The 22,766-nt window shown below is 42.0% G+C and overlaps 3 protein-coding genes across 3 annotated transcripts; 1 reads left to right on the plus strand and 2 right to left on the minus strand.

Moving 5' to 3' along the window:
- Nucleotides 1–3,230: 3,230 nt before the first annotated feature.
- Nucleotides 3,231–5,300, minus strand: stc1l (stanniocalcin 1, like). Its single transcript, XM_058617480.1, has 5 exons — nucleotides 5,094–5,300; nucleotides 4,482–4,624; nucleotides 4,299–4,406; nucleotides 4,107–4,210; nucleotides 3,231–3,887 (listed from the first exon to the last, which is right to left on the minus strand). Exons 1-5 carry the CDS (start codon nucleotides 5,212–5,214, stop codon nucleotides 3,599–3,601), a joined length of 765 nt encoding a protein of 254 aa, XP_058473463.1. The 5' UTR covers nucleotides 5,215–5,300; the 3' UTR covers nucleotides 3,231–3,598.
- Nucleotides 5,301–7,959: 2,659 nt separating this feature from the next.
- Nucleotides 7,960–20,382, minus strand: LOC131446374 (cGMP-dependent protein kinase 1-like). The gene is made up of 21 exons (XM_058617557.1): nucleotides 20,221–20,382; nucleotides 18,809–19,045; nucleotides 18,253–18,391; nucleotides 16,836–16,902; nucleotides 16,636–16,735; nucleotides 16,307–16,420; nucleotides 15,048–15,153; nucleotides 14,907–14,970; nucleotides 13,777–13,854; nucleotides 13,355–13,449; nucleotides 13,197–13,262; nucleotides 13,042–13,116; nucleotides 12,271–12,367; nucleotides 12,023–12,162; nucleotides 10,681–10,770; nucleotides 9,867–10,008; nucleotides 9,607–9,770; nucleotides 9,326–9,448; nucleotides 9,174–9,236; nucleotides 9,018–9,084; nucleotides 7,960–8,316 (listed from the first exon to the last, which is right to left on the minus strand). Exons 2-21 carry the CDS (start codon nucleotides 19,032–19,034, stop codon nucleotides 8,218–8,220), a joined length of 2,115 nt encoding a protein of 704 aa, XP_058473540.1. The 5' UTR covers nucleotides 19,035–19,045; nucleotides 20,221–20,382; the 3' UTR covers nucleotides 7,960–8,217.
- A 382-nt stretch (nucleotides 20,383–20,764) lies between these two features.
- LOC131446710 (EKC/KEOPS complex subunit Lage3) lies at nucleotides 20,765–22,740 on the plus strand. The gene is made up of 3 exons (XM_058618115.1): nucleotides 20,765–20,853; nucleotides 21,961–22,089; nucleotides 22,172–22,740. Exons 1-3 carry the CDS (start codon nucleotides 20,804–20,806, stop codon nucleotides 22,284–22,286), a joined length of 294 nt encoding a protein of 97 aa, XP_058474098.1. The 5' UTR covers nucleotides 20,765–20,803; the 3' UTR covers nucleotides 22,287–22,740.
- The last annotated feature ends 26 nt before the right edge of the window (nucleotides 22,741–22,766 follow it).

Here is a 22,766-nt window from a genome sequence, read left to right on the forward strand (position 1 = left end):
TGTGAAAAACACGAGGAAAAACTGATCATAGCAACAAAGACATAAGACTCAGCTCATAAAATCTACGTCAGTGTGAGTCTACGATATCTTAAGGACATGTTCACGTCTTTCTCTCACTGTGAGACAGACTGAAACTGAAGTTTGTAAACCACTCACTCTCCCACACCAAACCTTATAGAGAAACCATTAGCTAAGTGTTTAGTTAAGTGCAGTGGCGGCTGTGGTTATATGCAGTTACTGTATATCACCACTAGGACACGCCACAGCACCATTCTCATGCCTGATACCATTATTTTAAAAATACACAACAATAAGTTTTTGTTGTGTGTTTTCAGTCCATCTCCCCTTGTGCGAGCTTCTCTACCACTCTTTTGTTTGCACATGTTTTTTTGCTCTTTCAGAGAAATGATTTAAGTCTGGATTACCTCTCTGAATCCAGGCTTGTTCTGAAAGGAGAGGGAAAACAGAACATGGTGCTGGTCTGAGAGCAAACAGTTAGCCGGTCCTTCTTCTCATACCAGCTCCTGTCCTTTGTTTGCTGTTTTATGAAGATGGCTGTTCTAGTCCGAGTTCTATAAGCTGAAGCTTTTCTTCTATAAAACGTCTTATTTTGCAGTGAGAGAAAGTTGTTTGTGCTTCTTTTTCACGGTGAAACCGGCAATTAAGAGCTGGTAAAGTTAGCCCAACTTACAGAGAAGCACGCGGAGGCGTTTCCGTTTCCGCTCGGCCGTGGGAGGTCTCAGTGACGCATCAGTGCGTAGGAAAAAAAGAATCTCAACATGTAAATCTATGAGATTTTCAATCTGACTGAAATCCACCCAAGGGGGCGGGGCTACGCGTTTTGTGGGGTGGGAAAGTGAAACTCAGGCTGCTGATTGGACAATATTATTAAGACTTAGACAGCTAAACACAGACAGGCAAAATAAACTCTTTTTCTCTCTTTTTTTGTGTGGCTTAAGAAGGGTGGTGCACTATCGCCCTCTATGGGCCAGCCACCCCTGGTTAAGTGGCTACAAAAAAATTTTCCCCCTGTATCTCTGCTGCTAACATGCTAATATGGCAGTAGAAAAAAAATGCTGAATGATAGTACAAGTTATTAGGCATGGGTGCTAACATTAGCAGCTAGTACCAATGGTGACACAGCAGCTCCTGTGTCTCCACAAACATAAATCACTGATTTTCTCTATGAGGTTTGGTGTGGGAGAGTGAGTGTTTACAAACTTCAGTTTCCTGTTGGAAAAGTAAGTCAAGACTTACACTGGCATTTGTTTGCAAAAATATACACCAGTCTATGAGACAATAAACAAACCTTGATTTATAGAGACACACACACGTACGACATTCATGACTTGAGGGGACATTGCATTGACTTTCATTCATTTCCTGGAGACTTACTTTAACCTTAACTACATTTACTAACCTCAACCTAACCTTAAAACATATCTTCACCTTAAAATGTAGTCATTTACATTGTGGGGACTTGATTTGTGTCCCCACAAGGAAGACAAGTCCCCATAATGTGACTGTGTAAACAGGTTTAGGTCCCCACAATATTAGTAATACATGGGCACACACACAAACACACACACACTCACTCTCCCACACAGGAGTTGTTGATCCACTGCTGCCTCCATTACTAAGTTCTAATGTCTTATTTTATGACTTCAGCATTTTAAATCCTTCATTCAGATTGACCTCAGTGACACAAAGTGACCATACGAGGCAGCAGAGTAACAAGCAGCTCCTGTGTCCGCACAAGCTAAAATCACTGGTTTTCTCTATGGACTTTGGTGTGAGAGAGTGAGTGATTTACAAACTTCAGTTTCCTGTTGAGAAAGTCTGTCTCACAGTGAGATAAAGACGTGAACATGTTCTTAAGACATCGTAGACTTGTGGCTAAAATCTGTTTTCCTGCTGAATTCAGAACTGGATTGAGTCAGAATTTCGTCAACACTTTGACTCTGAGGGTGTTTCCAGTAAATGTCCTCACTGAAGACAAAGGTCTTTTTGTCCTCTCTTCTTCTCTCAGCACATTAAGGTGTTTTCTTTTTTTCTTGGAGCTGCTTTTCAACAACATTCCTGGAAACGGTGAGTGTTATTAACACCTTCAGGCAACAGAGTCAGAGTCGGAGGAGGAGGAGGAGGAGGAGGAAGAAGTGTTTGTCTGATGGAGGTTAATGGGTCGTAACACTGAGGCCTGGTCTCATTATTCCACTGTGGACAGATGGTGAAGTGAGTGAGATCCTCTGTGGTGTCACGACAACAAACCCAGACAAACATGAGGAGGAGGCGGTCAAACAGTTCACACGTTCACCACACGTTCACCACGCATTCATCCCGCGTTCACCACACGTTCACCACGCATTCATCCCACGTTCACCACGCATTCATCCCGTGTTCACCACGCATTCATCCCACGTTCACCACACGTTCACCACGCATTCATCACACGTTCACCACGCATTCATCCCACGTTCACCACACGTTCACCACGCATTCATCCCGCGTTCACCACACGTTCACCACACGTTCACCACGCATTCATCACACGTTCACCACGCATTCATCCCACGTTCACCACACGTTCACCACGCATTCATCCCGCGTTCACCACACGTTCACCACGCATTCATCACACGTAAGAGCTGAATTATTCACAGATTAAATCTGTAGTGTCCTTGTGGTGCATGAATGCCACCTGCTGGCAGCTCTGGAAACTACATGAAGGAAGTTTGGCGTCACAGTTTAATCTGTGTGAAACAGAAATGTCTTATCTTCTATGATTCACTCTCAAATCTCCTTTTAAAACACATTCCTTTAAACTTCAGGATAAAACAGTCACAGAGATTTATTATCAATCTGGTTCAATCCCGTGTTTAAATGCTGATATTACACTGTTCACTTCTTCTTTTTTAATCAGTTTTATTCTTGTATTTGTGTCTTTTTAATCTGCCTTGTGAGGTGATTTAGAGCCATGGTTCTCACACTGTGGTACGGATACCACCAGTGGTACGTGAGCATCTTCTGGTGGAAAATCAAGAAACTCTGTTTCTACTGTTTGTACCAGAGTGTGTGATCATGTGATCAGAGATTAAATAATAATAATTATAATCAGTCACTTTATCTCTCGCTCCATCTTAATCTAATGTCTCTCTACCAGTGTGTGTGTGAGTAAAATAAAACTTATAATTATTATTATATGAAGGAAAAAACACAGAACCTTTGATTAATTTCATCACATTATTATTATTTTATTATTTTTATTTCCATGACAAAAAGCTCTCATTTTAAACATCATGTACATCTACAGTGATGGTCTCACACCAGCTAACATGAGTCAGGAGGACGTCCACGACCAGCATGGAGGCGACCTCTGACCTCTGACCCCCTTAAATACATCAGCTTCATAAGTTAACTTGTTTAAGAAAATAAATATCAATGGTTCTCGTCGCCGTATCAGGCCTCGTCGTCTTCTTCTTCTTCTGATTTTTATTCTGGACAAAACTGAACACAAATATTAAACATGAGGTGAACGACAAATATTTCACATCTAAATCTGCGCGGTGAGATAATCTGAGGTTTGCGTCAGGTCTGTGGTCTACTTCTCGGCCTCGGCGGCGTCCTCGGCGGCGTCCACAGACCTCCTGGCGAACAGGTGTGTGTCGTCTCGTCCTCTGAAGCTCGGCTGGACGTTGAACACGGGCATGTTCCTCCAGCTGGACGGGTTGTTGAACGTGAGGGCGGAGCCAGCGACGCACGGTTTGTTCTGGACGAGCTGGAGGAACGTCTCCATGTCTGGACCCAGTCTGGCCATGAGGCCGGACCTCACTGCTGCCACCGTGTGTTCGTCGCAGGACTGCAGCGTCTGCAGCAGAGTGCTGTAATATCTGTACAACACACACACACACACACACAGAACAGGAAGTTAAAAAATAAAATAAAACTTTATTTAAACAGTCTACAACATCCTACAACATCCTAAGAACATGTTAAAATCACAGATTTTCTCTATGGGCTTTGGTGTGGGAGAGTGAGTGGTTTACAAACTTCAGTTTTCTGTTGGAAAAGTCTCACAGTGAGCTAAAGTGTGTGTGTGTGTGTCTCACCTGTTGGGGAAGTGGGTCGGCACCTGCACCACCTCTCCGATGGTGTCAGGGTTGGTACGAGCCACGGTGCAGATGTCAAAGCTGCTGTAACACTCTTCCTGCACCTGTAATTTCATTTAACATGTTATGAAGCAGTTGTATACACACACACACACACAGAGTGAAACGTTGTACTGTAACACAGTGACACACCTCAGCGATCATCCTCTGGAAGATGTTACAGCGACGGATGGTGTGAAGAATCCTGGATGAGATTCCCTGAGAGATGCACTGAAGACTCTTCTTTACAAAGGTTTTACCCTGAAGAGAGAGAGACAGACAGTTCAGACACAGACAGACACGACACACACAGACAGACAGGTCAGACACACTGACCTCTGTGTTGAAGGTCGCAGCTGTGTGCAGGAAGAGTTCACAGATCTCGTGCATGCCGTCGGTGTCACAGGTGGAGTTTTCCAGACAGGAGAAGAAGCCACAGCCCACGGCGACGGAGCTCTTCAAACATCTGGCCACATCAGCTGCACACACACACACACACACACACACATTTAGACTAGGGTTTATAAGCACAATGTGTCACAACTTTAACATAAAACACACACACTCACTCTCCCACACACACACACACACACACACACACACACACACACGCACACACACACGCACTCACTCTCCCACACACACACACGCACACACACACACTCACTCTCCCACACACACACACTCACTCTCCCTCCCACACACACACTCACTCTCCCACACACACACACACACACACACTGAGATAAAGACGTGAACATGTTCTTTATAATAACATATGATCAGTGGAGTCGCCCCCTGGTGGCCCCTCTGTCTGACCAGGGCCGCAACTCTGTTGAAACGCCCCTGTTTATAGTTAAAGTGAATAATAACAAAGTAACAAACTCCGACAGAATACACACAACACGCGTGACATGAAATCAAAGCAGAGAACCCCGCGTCACTCACCGGGGCTGTTGGAGGAGAATCTCGCCCGGCGAGGAGCAGCCTCCTCCGGCAGCGTCTCAAAGCACACGGCGGAGCCGAGGACTGAGAGGAGGAGGAGGAGGAGAGAGGAGGCGCGCAGCATGATGATGAAGATGGAGGTGAAGATGAGGATGAAGGTAAAGTGTTCCTGCTGCTGCTGCTGATGCTGCTGCTGCTGATGATGATGATTCTCTGACCTCCGCTCACATTTATACACAAACACCGACACCAGAGCGCGCAGCAGCTCCGCGGGAGCGCGCACTCAGTTAATGGTTAATCCCTGGTTTTAATTAACCCGCTGAGTTAATCTGATCTTTCCACTCACTGAGGTGTTTTAGTTTACCCCTTAAAGCATTAGTGACGTCACTGGTCACGTCACGTGTTTCCTTAATTAAATCACTTTGTGTCACAAAGTGTAAAAACAATTAAATGATATAGTTCACTTAGAAGAAAAGTCCAATCTTAGCATAAATAACACACACACACACACACATACTGTATATACATGAGACATTTTCCTGTACTAATACTGTGATTATTCACTGTTTTCTTGTCTAAATACTGTGATTCACAGTAATGACGTCATATACATTACTGTATACATGATAGGTAAGTATATTGCTGTCTTATTATATTTGTGTCATTTTTCCGTGCATTATTGTTTTTTTCTGTAACATTTTCTGTAATTGATCAGTATTTTTAATATAAATGTGATGATAAATCTATATTTTCTTGTACAGATATAACTGATCAATATTATGTTGTATAAATATTGTATTTATCTGTATTAATAATGTGTTTAACTGTAAATCACATTTGAAATAAAATAAAAATGAATGAGGTCAGATTAATTTTCGTTAGCCTCCTCCTTTTATTTTAACAATAAAACCCCAAAAATAAACTCTTATATTGTGAATGATTGCTGTTAAATCCTGGAAATAATTTAAATTATACATTTTACATGTATACATATATAAATATATGTGTGTATATAGATATATATATAAATATTCTATAAATATCCAACAGCTGACTCTTTGTGCATGTTGTATTTTTCCTGCTCACAAACTTTTATTATATATTGTTATTTCATGATATTTAAATATATGTCCTGGTGTTTTTTATGTAATTTAAATCTTTATTTTGAAAGGTTTCTCTCTTTTGAAATGAAGACTTTAGTTTGTTTCTATGAAACAAACTAAAAACAGCAGGAAAGTGTTTGTCGTCACTTTGTCGTTCAGTATCAGGTTTCACTGAGTCACAAAGAAAACACATTTAATCTTAATATTATTATTATTACATACATGTAATAATATATATATATATGTAAGTTATCGAAATAAATCAATAATAAAAATAAAGGATAGATAAAAGATAAAATAAATGGATAATATAATTAATTTCAAACAAAAAAAGAAAATCGAGGCAGCGATTTGGATTTTTTCCATAAAGGTCCATAAAAGAAATCAGATTTAAGGGATTAAAACAATAACTTCTTCATGTTGTTTCTTTCTGTTACTTTTACCTGTGTTTTATGTCTTTTAACTTATTTTAGTTGTTATTTTATTGCCTCGTGTGAACGTGGAAAATGTTGTGTGTCTTATCTCAGTGAATTGTGGGAGAATGGTTGAGTTTCCGTCACGCACAGAAAGCAGTGACCCTCACACGCAGAGGAAACCTGGTGACCCCGATCAGCCTGGAGGTCAACGCTCGCTGATAAACATCTGCCTCCTCCTCCTCCTCCTCCTCCTCCTCCTCCTCTCACACTTTAGTTTTCATCACATCAAACTCTTTCCTTCATCCTTCAGTCACACACACACACACACACACACACACACATCACTTTATTTACAACTCAAATTCTTCTTCTTTAACCTTTAATTGAATCACTGATCGCTGAGCAACACGTTCACTATATGTCTCTGCTTTGAGTCACACTCGCTCTCCCCCCCCACACACACACACTCTCCCCCCCCCCACACACACACACACACACACACACACACACACACACACACACTCACTCTCCCCCCCCACACACACACACACACTCACTCTCTCCCCCCCCCACACACACACACTCACTCTCCCCCTCCACACACACACACACGCACACACTCACTCACTCACACACACGCACACACACACACTCACTCTCCCACACACACACACACACACACACACACACACACAGGAGTTATTGAACCACTGCTGCCTCCATCACTAAGTCTAAATGTCTTATTTTGTCAATTCAGCATTTGAAGATCTACATTTGGGTTTACTGTAGTGACACAAAGTGACCACACAAGGCAGCAGAGGACCAGCAGCTCCTGTGTCCCCACAGTTAAAATCACTGATTTTCTCTATGGGCTTTGGTGTGGGAGAGTGAGTGGTTTACAGGCTTCAGTTTCCTGTTGGAAAAGTCTGTCTCACAGTGAGATAAAGACGTGAAGACGTTCTTAAAGATATCGTAGACTTAAACTGACGCAGAGTTTTATTAACTCAGTCTTTTGTTAAGAGGCTAAAATCAGTTTTTGCTGATTTCTCAGTGTTAGGAACTGGGTGTTGTGAGCACTGACACATGTGTCAGCCACACTTTATCACTGAAAAATAACACCTTCACGAGGGAAAACAGGTGAGTGTGAGCACAGAGAGCGATATAAACGAGGCTGAATAAGAGCGAGGAGGACAATCACAGCACATGAAGTAGAAGAAGAAGAAAAACCCGAGGTAAATACACACGGACAGAAAGAACATAGAAAAACAAGGATGAGCAGCAAAAACAGTCCAAACAGCTGAGGAATAAATTCAAAGTTTAATAAATATTGGTGTTTATCGTTGGGAAAAGTCTGAAAGATAAAAGCAGAGTTCCAGACCAGAAGATGGAAGGACATTAAAGTGTGTTGTCGTCCATTTAACCAGGTGCCTTTAAATCTAACCCCAGATGTCCCTGTCACAGGACTAGTGAGGGATTATCTTAACCAGGAGATGATCAGACTTCCTCAGCAGTTAAAACACGTTTATACACATCTGCAGACATTGTTGCTATCTGTGATTCTGGACTCATCTTCCTCGCATGGCTTCTCTTCCTCTTTCTCTGACACGTTTAAAACTCCAGGTCCCAGCCGGACTCTTCGTCAGGAGGCGGCTCGTCAGCGTCCTCGGGGAAATAGTCAAAGTTCCTGGTGTCCAGTGGTCCGCTCACCTGACAAGGACAAAAGAAGGAGGAGGGGCTAATTTAACTTTACAGATGTACAACTGTAAAACCAAAGACATGATATCTAAACATGTTCACGTCTTTATCTCACTGTGAGACACACGTTTCCAACAGGAAACTGAAGCCTGTAAACCACTCACTCTCCCACACCAAACCTCATAGAGAAAATCAGTGATTTAAGCTGTGGGGACACAGGAGCTGCTGGTCCTCTGCTGCCTCGTGTGGTCACTTTGTGTCACTGCAGTAAATTCAAATTTACGATTTCAAAAAAAAGACATTTGAACTTAGCGATGGAGGCAGCAGTGGATCAACCACTCCTGTGTGTGTGTGTGTGTGAGAGAGTGAGTGTGTGTGTGTGTGTGTGTGTGTGTGAGAGTGAATGTGTGTGTGAGTGTGTGTGTGAGAGTGAGTGCTTTATGAACTTCAGTTTCCTGTTGGAAAAGTCTGTCTCACAGTGAGATAAAGTAGATTTTATTACATTAGTACGTCATTAAGACATTTCATTCATTTTTTATTTGACATAGGGGGCGCTCACGTGTCAGCATCTCAAACAACCACCCTTGAACCCCTGTGTGTGCATGTGCATGTGTGTGTGTGTGCGTGTGTGTGTGCATGTGTGCGTGTGTCTGTGTGTGTGTGCATCTGTGTGTGCGCATGTGTGCGTGTGTGTGCATGTGCATATGTGTCACCGCAGGCGTGAACGGCGAGTCGATGCTTCCCTGGCGGAGTCCGTCCCAGTTGAATCCCTCAAACCACCTGAAGGAGGAACAAAGAAAACGTTGCTGCCATGACAACGCTCTCGTCCACAGTGACTGAGTGACGAGCATTTTATTGAATTGTCTCACTTGTGTTTCTGGATGTCCTTCACTCCGTTCTTCTGGTTCCCCAGACGTTCTGAAGGGTTGTCCCTGCACACACACACAGACACACACACACACAGATGATGACTCAGCAGTGTGAGTCGGTGTGTGTCAGTCGTTGTCGCTCAGACTCAAACCTGCACAGGCGTTTGATGAGGTTGGCCGCGCTCTTCGTGATCTTCTTGGGAAACTCCACCATGTCGATGCCTCTCAGGATGATGTTGTAGGTCTTCATGGGGTCAGAGCCACAGAATGGAGGACTGAGCAGAGACAACAAAGAGGTTAAAGGTCACCCGACGTAAATACTCAGTCATTCTATGGTTGTGTTTCTCTAGTCCTGGTCCTTAGGATGTTTCCCTGCTACGCAAATGATGAGCTGACTGTGGAGCAGGGAAACATCTAAAGCAGAGTTGGTTACCTGCCACTGAGCAGCTCAAACACCAGAATCCCCAGCGACCAGCAGTCGGCCGAGTTGTCGTGACCTTTGTTCAGGATGATCTCAGGAGCCACGTACTCAGGAGTCCCACAGAACGTCCACGTCTTCTTCCCCAGACCCACTTTCTTAGCGAAGCCAAAGTCCACCTGTGGAGCAGAGACGCAGACAAACGCTGAGTTCTCTCTGTGAAACGCACACACACACAGGCACGTGCGTGCGCACACACACACACACACACACACCAGTTTGGCGTATCCTTTGTGGTCCAGGATGATGTTCTCAGGCTTCAGGTCTCTGTAGATGATTCCTCTGGCGTGCAGGAAAGCCAGAGCCTCGATGACGCAGCCCGTGTAGAAACGTGTGATGCTGTCGTCAAACGAACCTCTGCGAGAACATGGTGCAGATACATGATTTCTGACCCAAACAAGAGTGCGCCCCCTCCTGGACAGTCCAATCACAAGTGTCGTACTTTATTGTACGTAATGTAATGTAATGTAATATAGTCTATTTTCCTCTGAATGGGAACAGAAATTATAAATTGGAAGATTCTAGATTCTGCCCTCTAGTGGCTAACTGCGTCTTCTAGACTTCACTTTTTAAACCAGAAGACTTAGGTTTGTTTTTTTAAATAGTTTATAACCATGTATCCCAACCTGGGGTCCAAGCACCCCTCAGGGGGGCGCTAGAGCGTCATGTGCTCTGAGATGGTGAGGTTATTAAAATGATATTTGTTCACTACAATCAATCAGAACAGAATAGAATCACCCAAATTAAAAATGCACCTTTAAACCAGAATCCTCACCTGATGGTGTTCCTGTCGTCAGCGTCTTTACGACAAAATATAACGAAAAAAATACCAAAGAAAAAGAAAACAAGGCAAAATCTCAAGAGTGACCTTGGTTTTGATTTGACTAAAGTTTTTATCGACATACGCTGAGAATATGAACAAAAATCTACACCTGCTGCTTATTTCTGTTCATAAATGTGTAATTGTTGACTGTTCTGCGTGTGTGTGAGTGTGTGTGTGTGTAACACAGGGGTTTGGTCCACACACACCTGTCCCTGAGCAGCGTCCACAGTTCTCCTCCGAGACAAACCTCCAGCAGCATGTACAGATACTTGGAGTCTCTGAACGTCCGGTACAACCTGTGAGACGACAGTTTCATCACAGGAACAGTAACACGTTACATCAGTGTTCTCATCACAGCTATCTCACGCTAGCTAGGGTTAGCTGTCGTTAGCAACACCAGACAGTAGCATCTCTGTCTCTACAACATTTAAAGTGTAGCTACATGTTCATGGATAAGAATTAAACTACGTGTACGACACAAACACGACATCAGTGTAATAACAGCCAAAATTAGCACTTTTCTTTTCACTATCGATGCAAGTGACAGCCATCTTGGATCCTATGTCACGGCTGTTCTGATATTCGCTCCAGTTTATGCTCCGACTTATGACTAGAAACTCAGAAATTCCGACTTCCGACTACAACTGGAACGTTCCATGTGTTACTACAGTGAAACATGTGGAAGCTAAATGGAACTCAGCCGTCAATCATTTACACCATGTGACTTTGTTGCTGTTGCTGTGAAGAAAACGAGAGGAAACAGTGCTTTTATTGGTGAGTGTATTCTAGTGTATTTATCGACATACATGGCATTAAAGTTAGTTGCTACAGTAGCGTAGCACGTAGCATGTAGCATGAATAAAAACATCAATTTAAAGCATCATGTCTCTAATGCTTATTCTTACACTGTATTAACAGCAGCCAGTTTATTAGGTACACATGACGCCTGATCACATTTAAATTCACTTAAATCACATTTTTCCCTTTTCATGCTGAAGCTTGTCGACATGACGACAGAGTGGCTGATGAGATATTTACATTAAGATGAACAAGTGCAAGTGTTTATGTACATGAATGGACTTTCAATCTTTGAACTCCTAAGATTTTCCTTTGGACATTTGATTTTTCCTGTTTTAGACTTTTGAATCCTCACTTTGTTTTATAAGTGAAATCCTTGTTTATGGTCTGTATTCCTGTCGTGTGTGTGGTGTCATTATCTCTGATTAAGCTCACCTGTCCCTTGCTGAGATCACCTGTGTTTCCAGGCTTCACTTTGTCGTGACCTGTTGTTCTGGGAGTTCTTTTTGACTGTTTGAATTGATGATTTGTGTTTGTGTCCTTCTTTGTTATGTTAGTGGAGTGAAATATGATGTTTTAAGGCGACAAAAACCAAATACATTTTATTTCAAAGCAAAAAAGACACATTTTATTGTGTAGTATATTGAAGTTCTACCAATGAATCCTCCTAAGAATTACTGAGTGGACCTTTAAATGCCTCATAAGCGTCATGTATCCTGTATTTACACGATGATGATGATGATGATTTACCTGATGATGAACGGACTGTGAACCTCCATCATGATGCGGCGCTCTGACAGGATGTGGCCCTGCTGGCTGCTGTCCAGGATGTGACGCTTCTTCAACACTTTGAGGGCGAAAGATCGCGTGGAATCGTTCTTCAGTTGCACCTGAGCGCGCACACACACACACACACACACACACACACACACACATCAGTACATACAGCAACACGCTGGAGTATCTACTGAAGCTGAAGTACTAAAGTGTAACTTCACCAGCTCCACACGGCTGAAGCCTCCCATCCCCAGCGTGCAGATGATATTGAAGTCCTTGAGTGTAACACTGGAGAAGAAGTCTGACTCTTCTTGTAGCCTGAGGAGAGAGAAGAGGACGAGAAATGAACCTGACGCGTGCAGCGTTCAGCAGAACTTGTAAACCTCACAGAGAAAATCAGTGATTTTAACATCACACACACACACACACACACACAGGAGCTGTTGATCCACTGCTGGAGTTCTAATGTCTTATTTTATTAATTCAATGTTAGAAATCCTTTGTTCAGATTTAGCTCAGTGACACAAAGTGACCACATGAGGCAGCAGAGGACCAGCAGCTAAAATCACTGATTTTCTCTCTGGACTTTGGTGCAGGAGAGTGAGTGGTTTACAGGCTTCAGTGTGTCTCACAGTGAGATACTTGTAGTACTTTCCCCTCTTATGTCTCAGAGAAGAGAATATACTCAGTGTGGGGTCAATGAAGTCAAATCTAATCTCATTAAATCTAAGATTAAGAAGCAAACATGAGCAACATAACTGTAAAAGTAAGAGACAGATTTGGATTAAATTTTCCAGGAATGTCGGTCATGGTGTAGTGAGAGGATTTATGTCACGGTTTTGATGGTGATGTGGAAACAGATCTGGACTCAGGGTGTTTTTGTAACTATTATTAACCTCCAGGTTATTGGAGGGGGACGACACCGCGGGGAGTTCCCTCGGCAGAGTTTAGTCCTAGTCCTTGTAACTGTGCTGAACCTGGTTCTCACTCACCTGGCCTTGACCTCGTCGTTGTCGCACTGCTTGTTGTTGACGTCGTCCAGTCCTCCGATCAGCTGTTTGAACAACCTGAGACACACACAGTTTCCCTTTAGACTCCACCACTGTGTTCAAACTGACAGAGACAAACAGAGACACAGAGAACTCACTCTCTATCAATGACCAGACATGTGACGTCTCCCACTGCCGTGACACTGGCCGTACGGACGTCCTCGCTGCGGACGGAACACGGACGGTTTCACCAACACTCAGTGAAGGTGAAAATGAACAGAAACAAAGCGACGACAGCGTCAGGTGTGAGTCTCACCCTTTCAGTGCTTGCTCTCCAAACCAGTCTCCTTTAGTGAGCGTCTTCTCCGGCACCTGCTCGTCAGTGTCTGAGTTCTGCTGAGAGACTTTCACCTGTGGAAGTCACACACATCACAAGCTTCACAGCTCGAGAGAAGCTCCTTCCTCTGCTCAACACTCTCTTTAATGACAGCGTCAGGATGAGGAATAACATCAGTGATCAGATGCAGTGAATTATCTTCTGTTTAAACTGTATATACAGTCGTTAGTCATCTGCATATACACTGTCAGTGATCGTCTTTATATATCAACCCTTCATTGTCTGCATATATAACCACTGATCATCACAGTCATTGATCGTGCATATACACTTCATATATGAACTCACTGATCATCTGCATATAGACTCATAATCTGACTGTTGTCTTCAGTTGTCCTCACCTGTCCTTGGCTGATGATGAAGAACGTGTCCCCGGAGGCTCCCTGACGGATAATGTAATCACCGTCGCTGTAATGAGTCTGAGCACACGGACACATCAGTCTGTCGTTAACACACAAACATACACACACACACATCAGTCTGTCGTTAACACACACACACACACACACACATCAGTCTGTCGTTCACATGCACACACACACACACACACACACATCAGTCTGTCGTTAACACACAAACATACACACACACACACATCAGTCTGTCGTTAACACACACACACACACACACATCAGTCTGTCGTTCACATGCACACACACACACACACACACACACACATCAGTCTGTCGTTAACACACACACACACACACATCAGTCTGTCGTTAACACACACACACACACACATCAGTCTGTCGTTCACACACAAACATACACACACACATCAGTCTGTCGTTCACACACACACACACACATCAGTCTGTCGTTCACACACACTCTGCACACACACACACACACACACACACTCTGGACACACACACACACTCTGCACACACACACACACACACACACAGACACATATCAGTCTGTCGTTCAGACACACACACACACACACACTCTGCACACACAAACACACTCTGCACACACACACACACTCTGCACACACACACACACACAGACACACATCAGTCTGTCGTTCAGACACACACACACACACACACACTCTGCACACACAAACACACTCTGCACACACACACACACTCTGCACACACACACACACACACAGACACACATCAGTCTGTCGTTCAGACACACACACACACACACACTCTGCACACACACACACACTCTGCACACACACACACACACAGACACACATCAGTCTGTCGTTCAGACACACACACACACACACACACACACACACTCTGCACACACACACACACTCTGCACACACACACACACACACACACACACACACACTCTGCACACGCACACACACACACACACACACTCTGCACACACACAGACACACATCAGTCTGCCGTTCACACACACTGCACACAAACACACACACTCTGCACACGCACACACACACACACACACACACACTCTGCACACACAGTGAAAGCATCACCTCCTCCAGCACGTCGGCCAGTTTGCTGAGAATGTCCTCAGGGAGAGACTGGAAAGACGGGACACTGGGGGAGGAAGAGGAGGAGGTTAATGTCATGTGATGAGCGTGTGAACACGGTGACGTGGTGAACGTGAGCTGTACCTGCGGAGGAAGTCTGTGTACTGGGACAGTTTGATGAGACCAGTCCTCATCATGATGGTCTGGAAGTCCTGCCGGTCAATCGCCCACAGCTTAATGTCCGTCAAGGCTTGAGACAAAAGGACAAGAGGACAGAAAGACCGTGTCAGTGATTTTGGACACAGGAGTGGATCTGTCTTTCACTTTTTCACACCATAGAGGCGACTTTATCTCAGATTAGATTAGATTAGGTTAGATTTGATGTTATAAATCCCCCACTGGGGAAGTTCACTTGTTACAGCAGCAGCTGTGATGTTAAACTCACTGGTTTTCTCTGTGGACTTTGGTGCAGGAGAGTGAGTGGTTTACAAGCTTCAGTTTCCTGTTGGAAAGTCTGTCTCACAGTGAGATAAAGACGTGAACAGACTGAAGCTGATGTAGATTTCCTCATGTCTGAGTCTCAGACCGGCTGATAAACGTCGTGCAAACCACCGCGGGTCAAAATGTCCTCACTTACTAGAAAATGATGGACAAAATGGCTCCTGCAGTGAAATGCAGTACGTGCAACTCCACACACATTAATGAGCCTCGCTGACGGCTTTTATTCACTCAGGCGTTAAGAAATCTGTGTGTGAGATCTTCAAAAAGCATCAAAGAAAGAAACACAAGTGTGTGTGTATTTGTGTGGGTTTATTAGTGTGTGTGTGTGTGTGTGTGTGTGCGCGCGCGCTGAATGAGAAAGTCTGAGTGTGGCGCGGTCGACCTTCATCCTCTATCTTTTTGTCAAAGGATGAATAAATCTTTTCATTTCCTGCAGCAGTGATGGACGTGGACGTGGTGCAGGTTCTTTTCCGGGTTCATCAGGGTCACTTACAGTCCACGTATTTGCCGTGTCTGTACTCTCAAGTGTTTGTGTTGCATCACAACTGGAAACATGATAACAGAGCGTCTGTACCTCCAGGTTTTCATTAGAAAGTGGAGTTTTGGGATAAAAAAAACAAGAATTTCACCTCCATAACTCGCAATCTGCAGCCACGCTGACAACCCTGAAGAATTCCTATCTATTATTCTATTTATTCATATTAGAGCCTGTTTAATACACTTTTATTGTATCTTTTTATTCATTTTTCTTTTAGCACCAAACAGGAAGTGAGTGCAGGAAACTGTGATTGTTTTCAAAAGTCTGCATTTTTGTCCTTTCAAATTAAAACTCCTGGACTTTCAAACTAAAATGGAGCCAAGTGGTGTTTGTTTTTGTTTGTTGTGTACATTCATGTGTTCACCTGTGACAGTGGCTGTGCGTGTGCAGTTGTACAGGATGGCGAGTTCTCCGAACACTTTCTCTGGACCGATGCTGCACAGTTTCTTCCCTTGTTTTGTCACCTCCACCATCCCCTCTGTGAACACACACACACACACACACACACACAGTAACAATATATTCAATAGCCACCAGGGGGCGACAAGTCTATGACAAAATGAGCTTCTACTTCCACTTTATGTTCTCAATCACAAGTTTCAGTGTCATTTTGCCATTTTCGCCATTTTGTGAATGATGTTGTTATGACACCAGTTTGATTGACAGCTGGACGACTGCGTCCCCGTGTCTCACCCTCCAGGACGTAGACGGTGGAGCCGTCGTCTCCCTCCTGGATCACACAGCAGCCTTTGGTTAAGCTGGTCGGACGCATACAGTCCATGATGGTGAGGATCTGCACACACACACACACACACACACACACACACACACACATGTTTACACATTAACACATACACAAAGAATGACTAAAAGCAGCACAGGTGTGTCCTCACCTGTCCGTGTTCCAGGTGTTTCATAAAGTCGTTGTCCATCAGAGCTTTCTGAATCAACTCACTGGATCTGAAAACACACAAACAAGTCAAAAGAGATCATTTATTGTTCAGTGTGGATCATCCACCTCGTTACATCATCAAACACCGACAAAGGACTGTTCAGCGTGAAGGACACTCGAAATGCTACAAAGCACTGACTTCATGTACTGAACACACGCACAGACATATCACTGTCAGCCATTTAAAATGTGTAGTGACAGCCGAGCTGACAGAAAAATGGCTCATATTTATTTAAATACTATGTATTTGTCTGTGTCATACATTTGTCATATTTGTAAATAAATGACATCGAAACAAAGCAAAATTCATAGATGTCAGTTACATTTGGCATTAATACTTAGCTATAAAAGGCTAACTCGAGATCTAATGGCGTTGTTGGTTAACTAATGTTGCTAGTTAGCATAAAAACAAAAAACTTGTTAGCATAAAAGAGAAATTGTGTGAAATAAAAACATGAATTCAACATTTAGTGTGGATTATTACATCAAAACAAAGCCAAACACATAAATGTCAGTGTAATTCAGCATCAATGCTCAGCTAGAAAAGGCTAATTTGAGCTGAAATGGCAATTTTTGTGAGCTAACGTGACTAATTAGCAGAAAAACAGCAGCTACTTTGAACAAAATACACAAAATAAACATTCAGTGTTGACTTACATTGAAATACAGCAAAACACATAAATGTTTGTTTTATTTGACGTTTATACTCAGCTAGAAAAGGCTAATAGAGGCTAATTAAACTGTAATTGCATATTTTAACAGTAACGCTGACTTAATGCTAACTGGCGATGTTAGCGGACAAACACTTCATTACACACTTCTTTATAGTTGAGTATTAATGTCAACTGATATGGACATTTAGGTGTTGTGCTTTAGTTTGATGCTTATTAGTTTGTTCACTAATGTCGCTAGTTAGCATAAAAAAAGCCACTACTGGAGAAGTAGTGTCAACAAAATATATGAAACAATATTAATATAAACAGTTAGCACACAGCTTAGCATCGGTGTTGACTCGTGGTCAGTTACAGTCGTAGTCCAAGGTCGTAATAATTACACTTTTACAAACATTTATTTACAATACACGTGATAGTATTGTCACATTTTTATCCGTAGATTAAATACCACTAAATACCGCTAACAATGTTTTTTTCCGACGTCACTCCCACTTCTGACTTCTGTTAACGTTTTATTCCAAGTTAATATTTAAAAACTAGCTCTTCTTGAATCAGCTGATCATGACGCAGCGATTCACACATGCTAGCCTGTTCTGTTTAAGCGTTGACAGAATGCTAGGACGCAGTTCTGCTTTGTCGTCTCTGTGGAAGTGAACTTGGAGCGTTTGTCTGACATTGACTTACTCTTTTGATTTGCAGTAGCTTGTTAGCGTGACATCGGTCAGCTGTGACGGGTCCAGTGCTGACGGTTCTGCTGAGATAGCCTGTCTCTTTGTACGCAGAGGCTCATCAGAACCCACTGGATTCACAGCCACTGCTTCTTCTACAAACATTCACAGAGACAAAAGGACTTGTAAAACCTGATTGGACAGAATTTTCTCTATGGGCTTTGGTGTGGGAGCGTGAGTGCTTTACAAACTTCAGTTTCCTGTTGTCTAACAGTGAGATAAAGATGTAAATGTGTTCTTAAGATATCATAGACTTAATCTGAGATGTAGATGTTATTCTTTGAATTAAGTGCAGGGGGCGCTCACAACTCAGTCAGGACTAAATATGTGTCACTACCTCATACAAACACACTTCAAAAAACCTTAATTATTATATTATTACATTTTTCCATGATAAAATGTTCACTAAAATAAGTTTCCTATCTGTTTTCCATGTTTTTGTGTGTGTTTTAGACGTTTTTTCACAAATAATATATTATGACACATTAAAAAAGTGTCTGCTGTTGCCACACCTGTGTTTGTCGTCTCCGCGACACTAACAGTGACCTGCGAGGAGCTGCGGTGTCTGTCCAGCTCGTACTGCAGCTGTCGGATGAGGTCGTCTTTGGTGTCCAGCTCCAGCTCCAGGTCGTCGATGAGCGCGTCTCTCTGTCGCAGCTCCTCGATCTTCAGCTGCAGGGCCAGCTGCAGGTCCCGCAGAGTGCTGCCCCCCTTAGACACGGCCATGTACACCAGCATCCACGGCTCTACTGCACAATAACACACACAGGTGTCTTTGGTTTATCTGGACTCTTGGTTTTCATTTTGTCAACATTTATTTTTTTTATCTTAATTTACTTGATTTTCAGTCTTATTTTGTATTTTGTATCTTATTTCGTTGATCATGTGACAGTAACACACATAACATTTAACGTACAAACTCATACAGACATTAACAGACAGAGAAAACAAAAATAAACACATAAATAATCCAAATTATGAAAAAGAATCTACAATAAATATTAAATAAAGGGAGATATAACTCTTAGTTAGTCTTAGTTTTAGTTATTCCATCATAAATATGTGAATATGTCTTTATTCTGTATGAGTTAAGATTTTTGTCGATCACATCACCTGTGTTCAGATTACTTTGTTAGATAGACAGACAGATAGATAGATAGATAGATAGACAGATAGATAGATAGATAGATAGATAGATAGATAGATAGATAGACAGATAGATAGATCAGTGACTTTATTTTTCTGCATTATTTGATTAAATGTAGGGTTTTACATTGTCCTGCACATGCTAATGAGAAAATGAAATAACATTCATTATTTGAATAAATTTGAGTTGAATTTCGTTCACATTACAATCAGTTCATTTGAATAACCTATTAGAAGTTTAATAAATGTTTAAATTAAATACAATTAAATAATTAAAATGAGGATTTTGCTGCTTTTCCCTTTTTTAATTTTTTTTTTTTTAATGGTGATTTTGTTAAACAAACAAACACTGGTTCTACTGAAATATGTTTAATTTGACAATAGTCTCCACATGAATCTATGATAAAACAGCAATAAAAAATAATAATGTATATTATTTAAATGCATTTGAGTAATTACTTTTAATACATTACATTACTAATAATTTTTACTGTTTTCCTTTATATTTAATAATATATAAAATGTATCTTTTTTGAATTTCATTCAAATTACAATTTTAAACCAATAATTGAAAAAAACAACACTGGTTCTACTGAAATATGTTTCATTTTACAATAATCTTCACATGAATTTATGAAGAAAATGATGTGAAATTAATAAAATAAATTATTTAAATACATTCAAGTGTAAAATGGCTAAAATCTCCACATGTTTGTACTGATGTAACTGAAATATGACTCACATGTTCGACATGAAAACAGATGCATCACGTACTCACTTGTTCACTCTGGGAAAACGCTGCAGGAGAAAGTGAAGAGTGAGGAGGAGGACGAGGAGGAAGAGTAGATCCCGTTGAGGATTGATCAGATTATATCCAAAAACAATCAATCAGTAAATAATTAAAGAAATGGTTTTAATCGGATTGAAGCAGAGTCACAGGGCGAAGCTTCAGGGATGAAGAAGAGGAGGAACAGCTGAGTTTGACAGCGCTACTACAAAATAAAAGTCAAACCTCACTCTTATGTTGAAAGTCAGCAGACTCTGCTCTGATTGGTCTATTTTTATGACTCATATTTTACTTGTAAAGTATGTATTTATTGTGAAAAATGAAAGTTTTAATTTAATAAAATTATCTAAAAAGGTTTCCGTAGCTGTTTGTAACTCGTCCTCATCCTATTTTAATGTTATTTTATATTTCAGGAGTCATTTTCTCAATTGTTTTCTGTTACGTTGTTATGTGGGTGCAGTGCCATAGTCCTCCGCTTGGTGGTAGCATCGCGCCACCGTGTCTCTCCTCTCCCCGCCCGACACAGAGTAGAACGTCACTTCCTGTCCGCTGAGTTCAACACAACAAAAGCACGATGGCGGCGTCGGGAGGAGAAACCACAGCAGAAGCAGGAAAACTGCTCTTGTATCCTTTAAAATCAGCCGCGGAACTTTTGTTTAAGACTCTCACTGACGAGATTAAACTTGTGCGGACATTTTCTGCTTTACATTAATTACATTAATGAACGAACACGCGACGCGTGGCTTAAATGACAGGAGGAAGTGTGCTGACAGACCCTGTGGGGTGGGGGCAACAACACGAGCTGCTTTCAGCCTCTACTTTTGAGTAGTTTAGAAATTTGCCGAATTATTTTTTAGCATCTCCTGTTCATTGTGGAAAAATGACTGCGCAGAAAACTGACTTTGAATCACAGCGAGAGTGAAGAAAATATTAAATCAGCATGTTTCTCAAGCAGATTCTGAAGTTGTGAGGAGGAGGAGCTTATGGACTTTATTTTTTATTGGCTGATATTTCGAGAGTGCTCGAGCTTATAACCAATATTTCTATGATTGTATGTCATGTCGTGAAATGGATGTACTATTTTGCAGCAGATGTAGATATCGTATCAATAATATTGTTTTTAAAAGCAGATTGCTCACCTCCCTGTTCGCTACTACGTTCACATTAACTCAATCCCATTCATTTCATGAATCGCTTGATATCAGGGCTGCAGTGACTCATCAGTGACTCATCAATGACCTAAACCTTCTTAAATGTCTGGTTTCTTTGCTCCATATATTAAAACTGATTAATTGAGAAAACAATTGACACATAAATGTATTACTAAAAGTCCCACTTGAGTTAGTTACTCTGAAAAGTAAAAAACACAAAAATATGTTGCTACCCGAGCTTTAACTCATGTAAACAGGAGTTTTCTAGAAACACGGATGATTGTGGTGGAATAAAAGCAGAGAGGATGTTCATGGGTTACATTTGACGAGAACATTTGGTTATTAATTAAAATAATGCAAGGAAGCAGGTCTGTTAAAGGTCCAGTGTGTGAGAATAAGGGCCACATTTGAAAATCTTGATATTATTCCACCCTGACTGAACTATTGTTTTTATACCAATCAGTTGGACCTGGCCGCTCCTGACCAGATTAGATGAGGTCATTTTTGCGTTTGCGATCCCTGACTCAAACAAACTAACCCACTATAACTAGAATGAAGTCTTCCTTCACTCCTCCCTCAGCTCTCTGGACGTCCCGTTCCCGACGTCCCGTGAAGCGGACATCGCTCTGCACTCTCTGTCTCCGGACCGAGAGCCGAGGAAAGGCGGCATCAGCAAACGTCTCACAGTGTCCGGCAGCACGTTGTCCGTGTAAGAAAAGCTGATCCTCACTGCTGTCCATGTTTTATTTTATTTATAAGAAATGTCTCATGTGTGTATCTTGTGTTTCCAGGAGGTGGAGCGCAGACGAAGCCCGGATCCTCCGAGTGTCCGTGAACTCGTTTCTGGATCATCTGTCGCTCGTGGTGGAGACCATGGAGATGTTCGGGCCTCCTGTTTCCCACTGACACATTACAAACAAACTGTCTGGGACTTTTTTGTTTGTTATTGGATCCACTACTGGACTTATCATCAGGATTCATGAACACATTTATATAAAAGACATTTGAGCAACTAAACTGTAAAAATCTGTTAAATGTTCTTCATAAATGGAGTAAAAGGGCAGATGGTATAATTGTGGTCAGTCGTTGAAGTAGTGTTCATGTTTGTTTCGCCTCCAAAAATCTACTATCTGACCAGGAGGGGGCACTGCACAATCATGTTATCCAGTTTCTTTTTCCTTTTATCACAGGAAAGAAATCAGAAGTTTGACCACAGTATTTTAACATTTGACAGTGATCATAATAATTGAATTGTGTCACATGTTAACCCAGAAGCAAAAGTATTTATTTAGTCTGAGACAGAATAATACAAGTTTAAAATGTAACTTCTTGTCACAATAAAAGCACAGAGTTGCTCTGACATCGTTGTCAGTGATTTTGGTGAAA

Source organism: Solea solea, chromosome 19 (assembly GCF_958295425.1).
Source record: "Solea solea chromosome 19, fSolSol10.1, whole genome shotgun sequence".
Lineage (NCBI taxonomy): Eukaryota > Metazoa > Chordata > Actinopteri > Pleuronectiformes > Soleidae > Solea > Solea solea.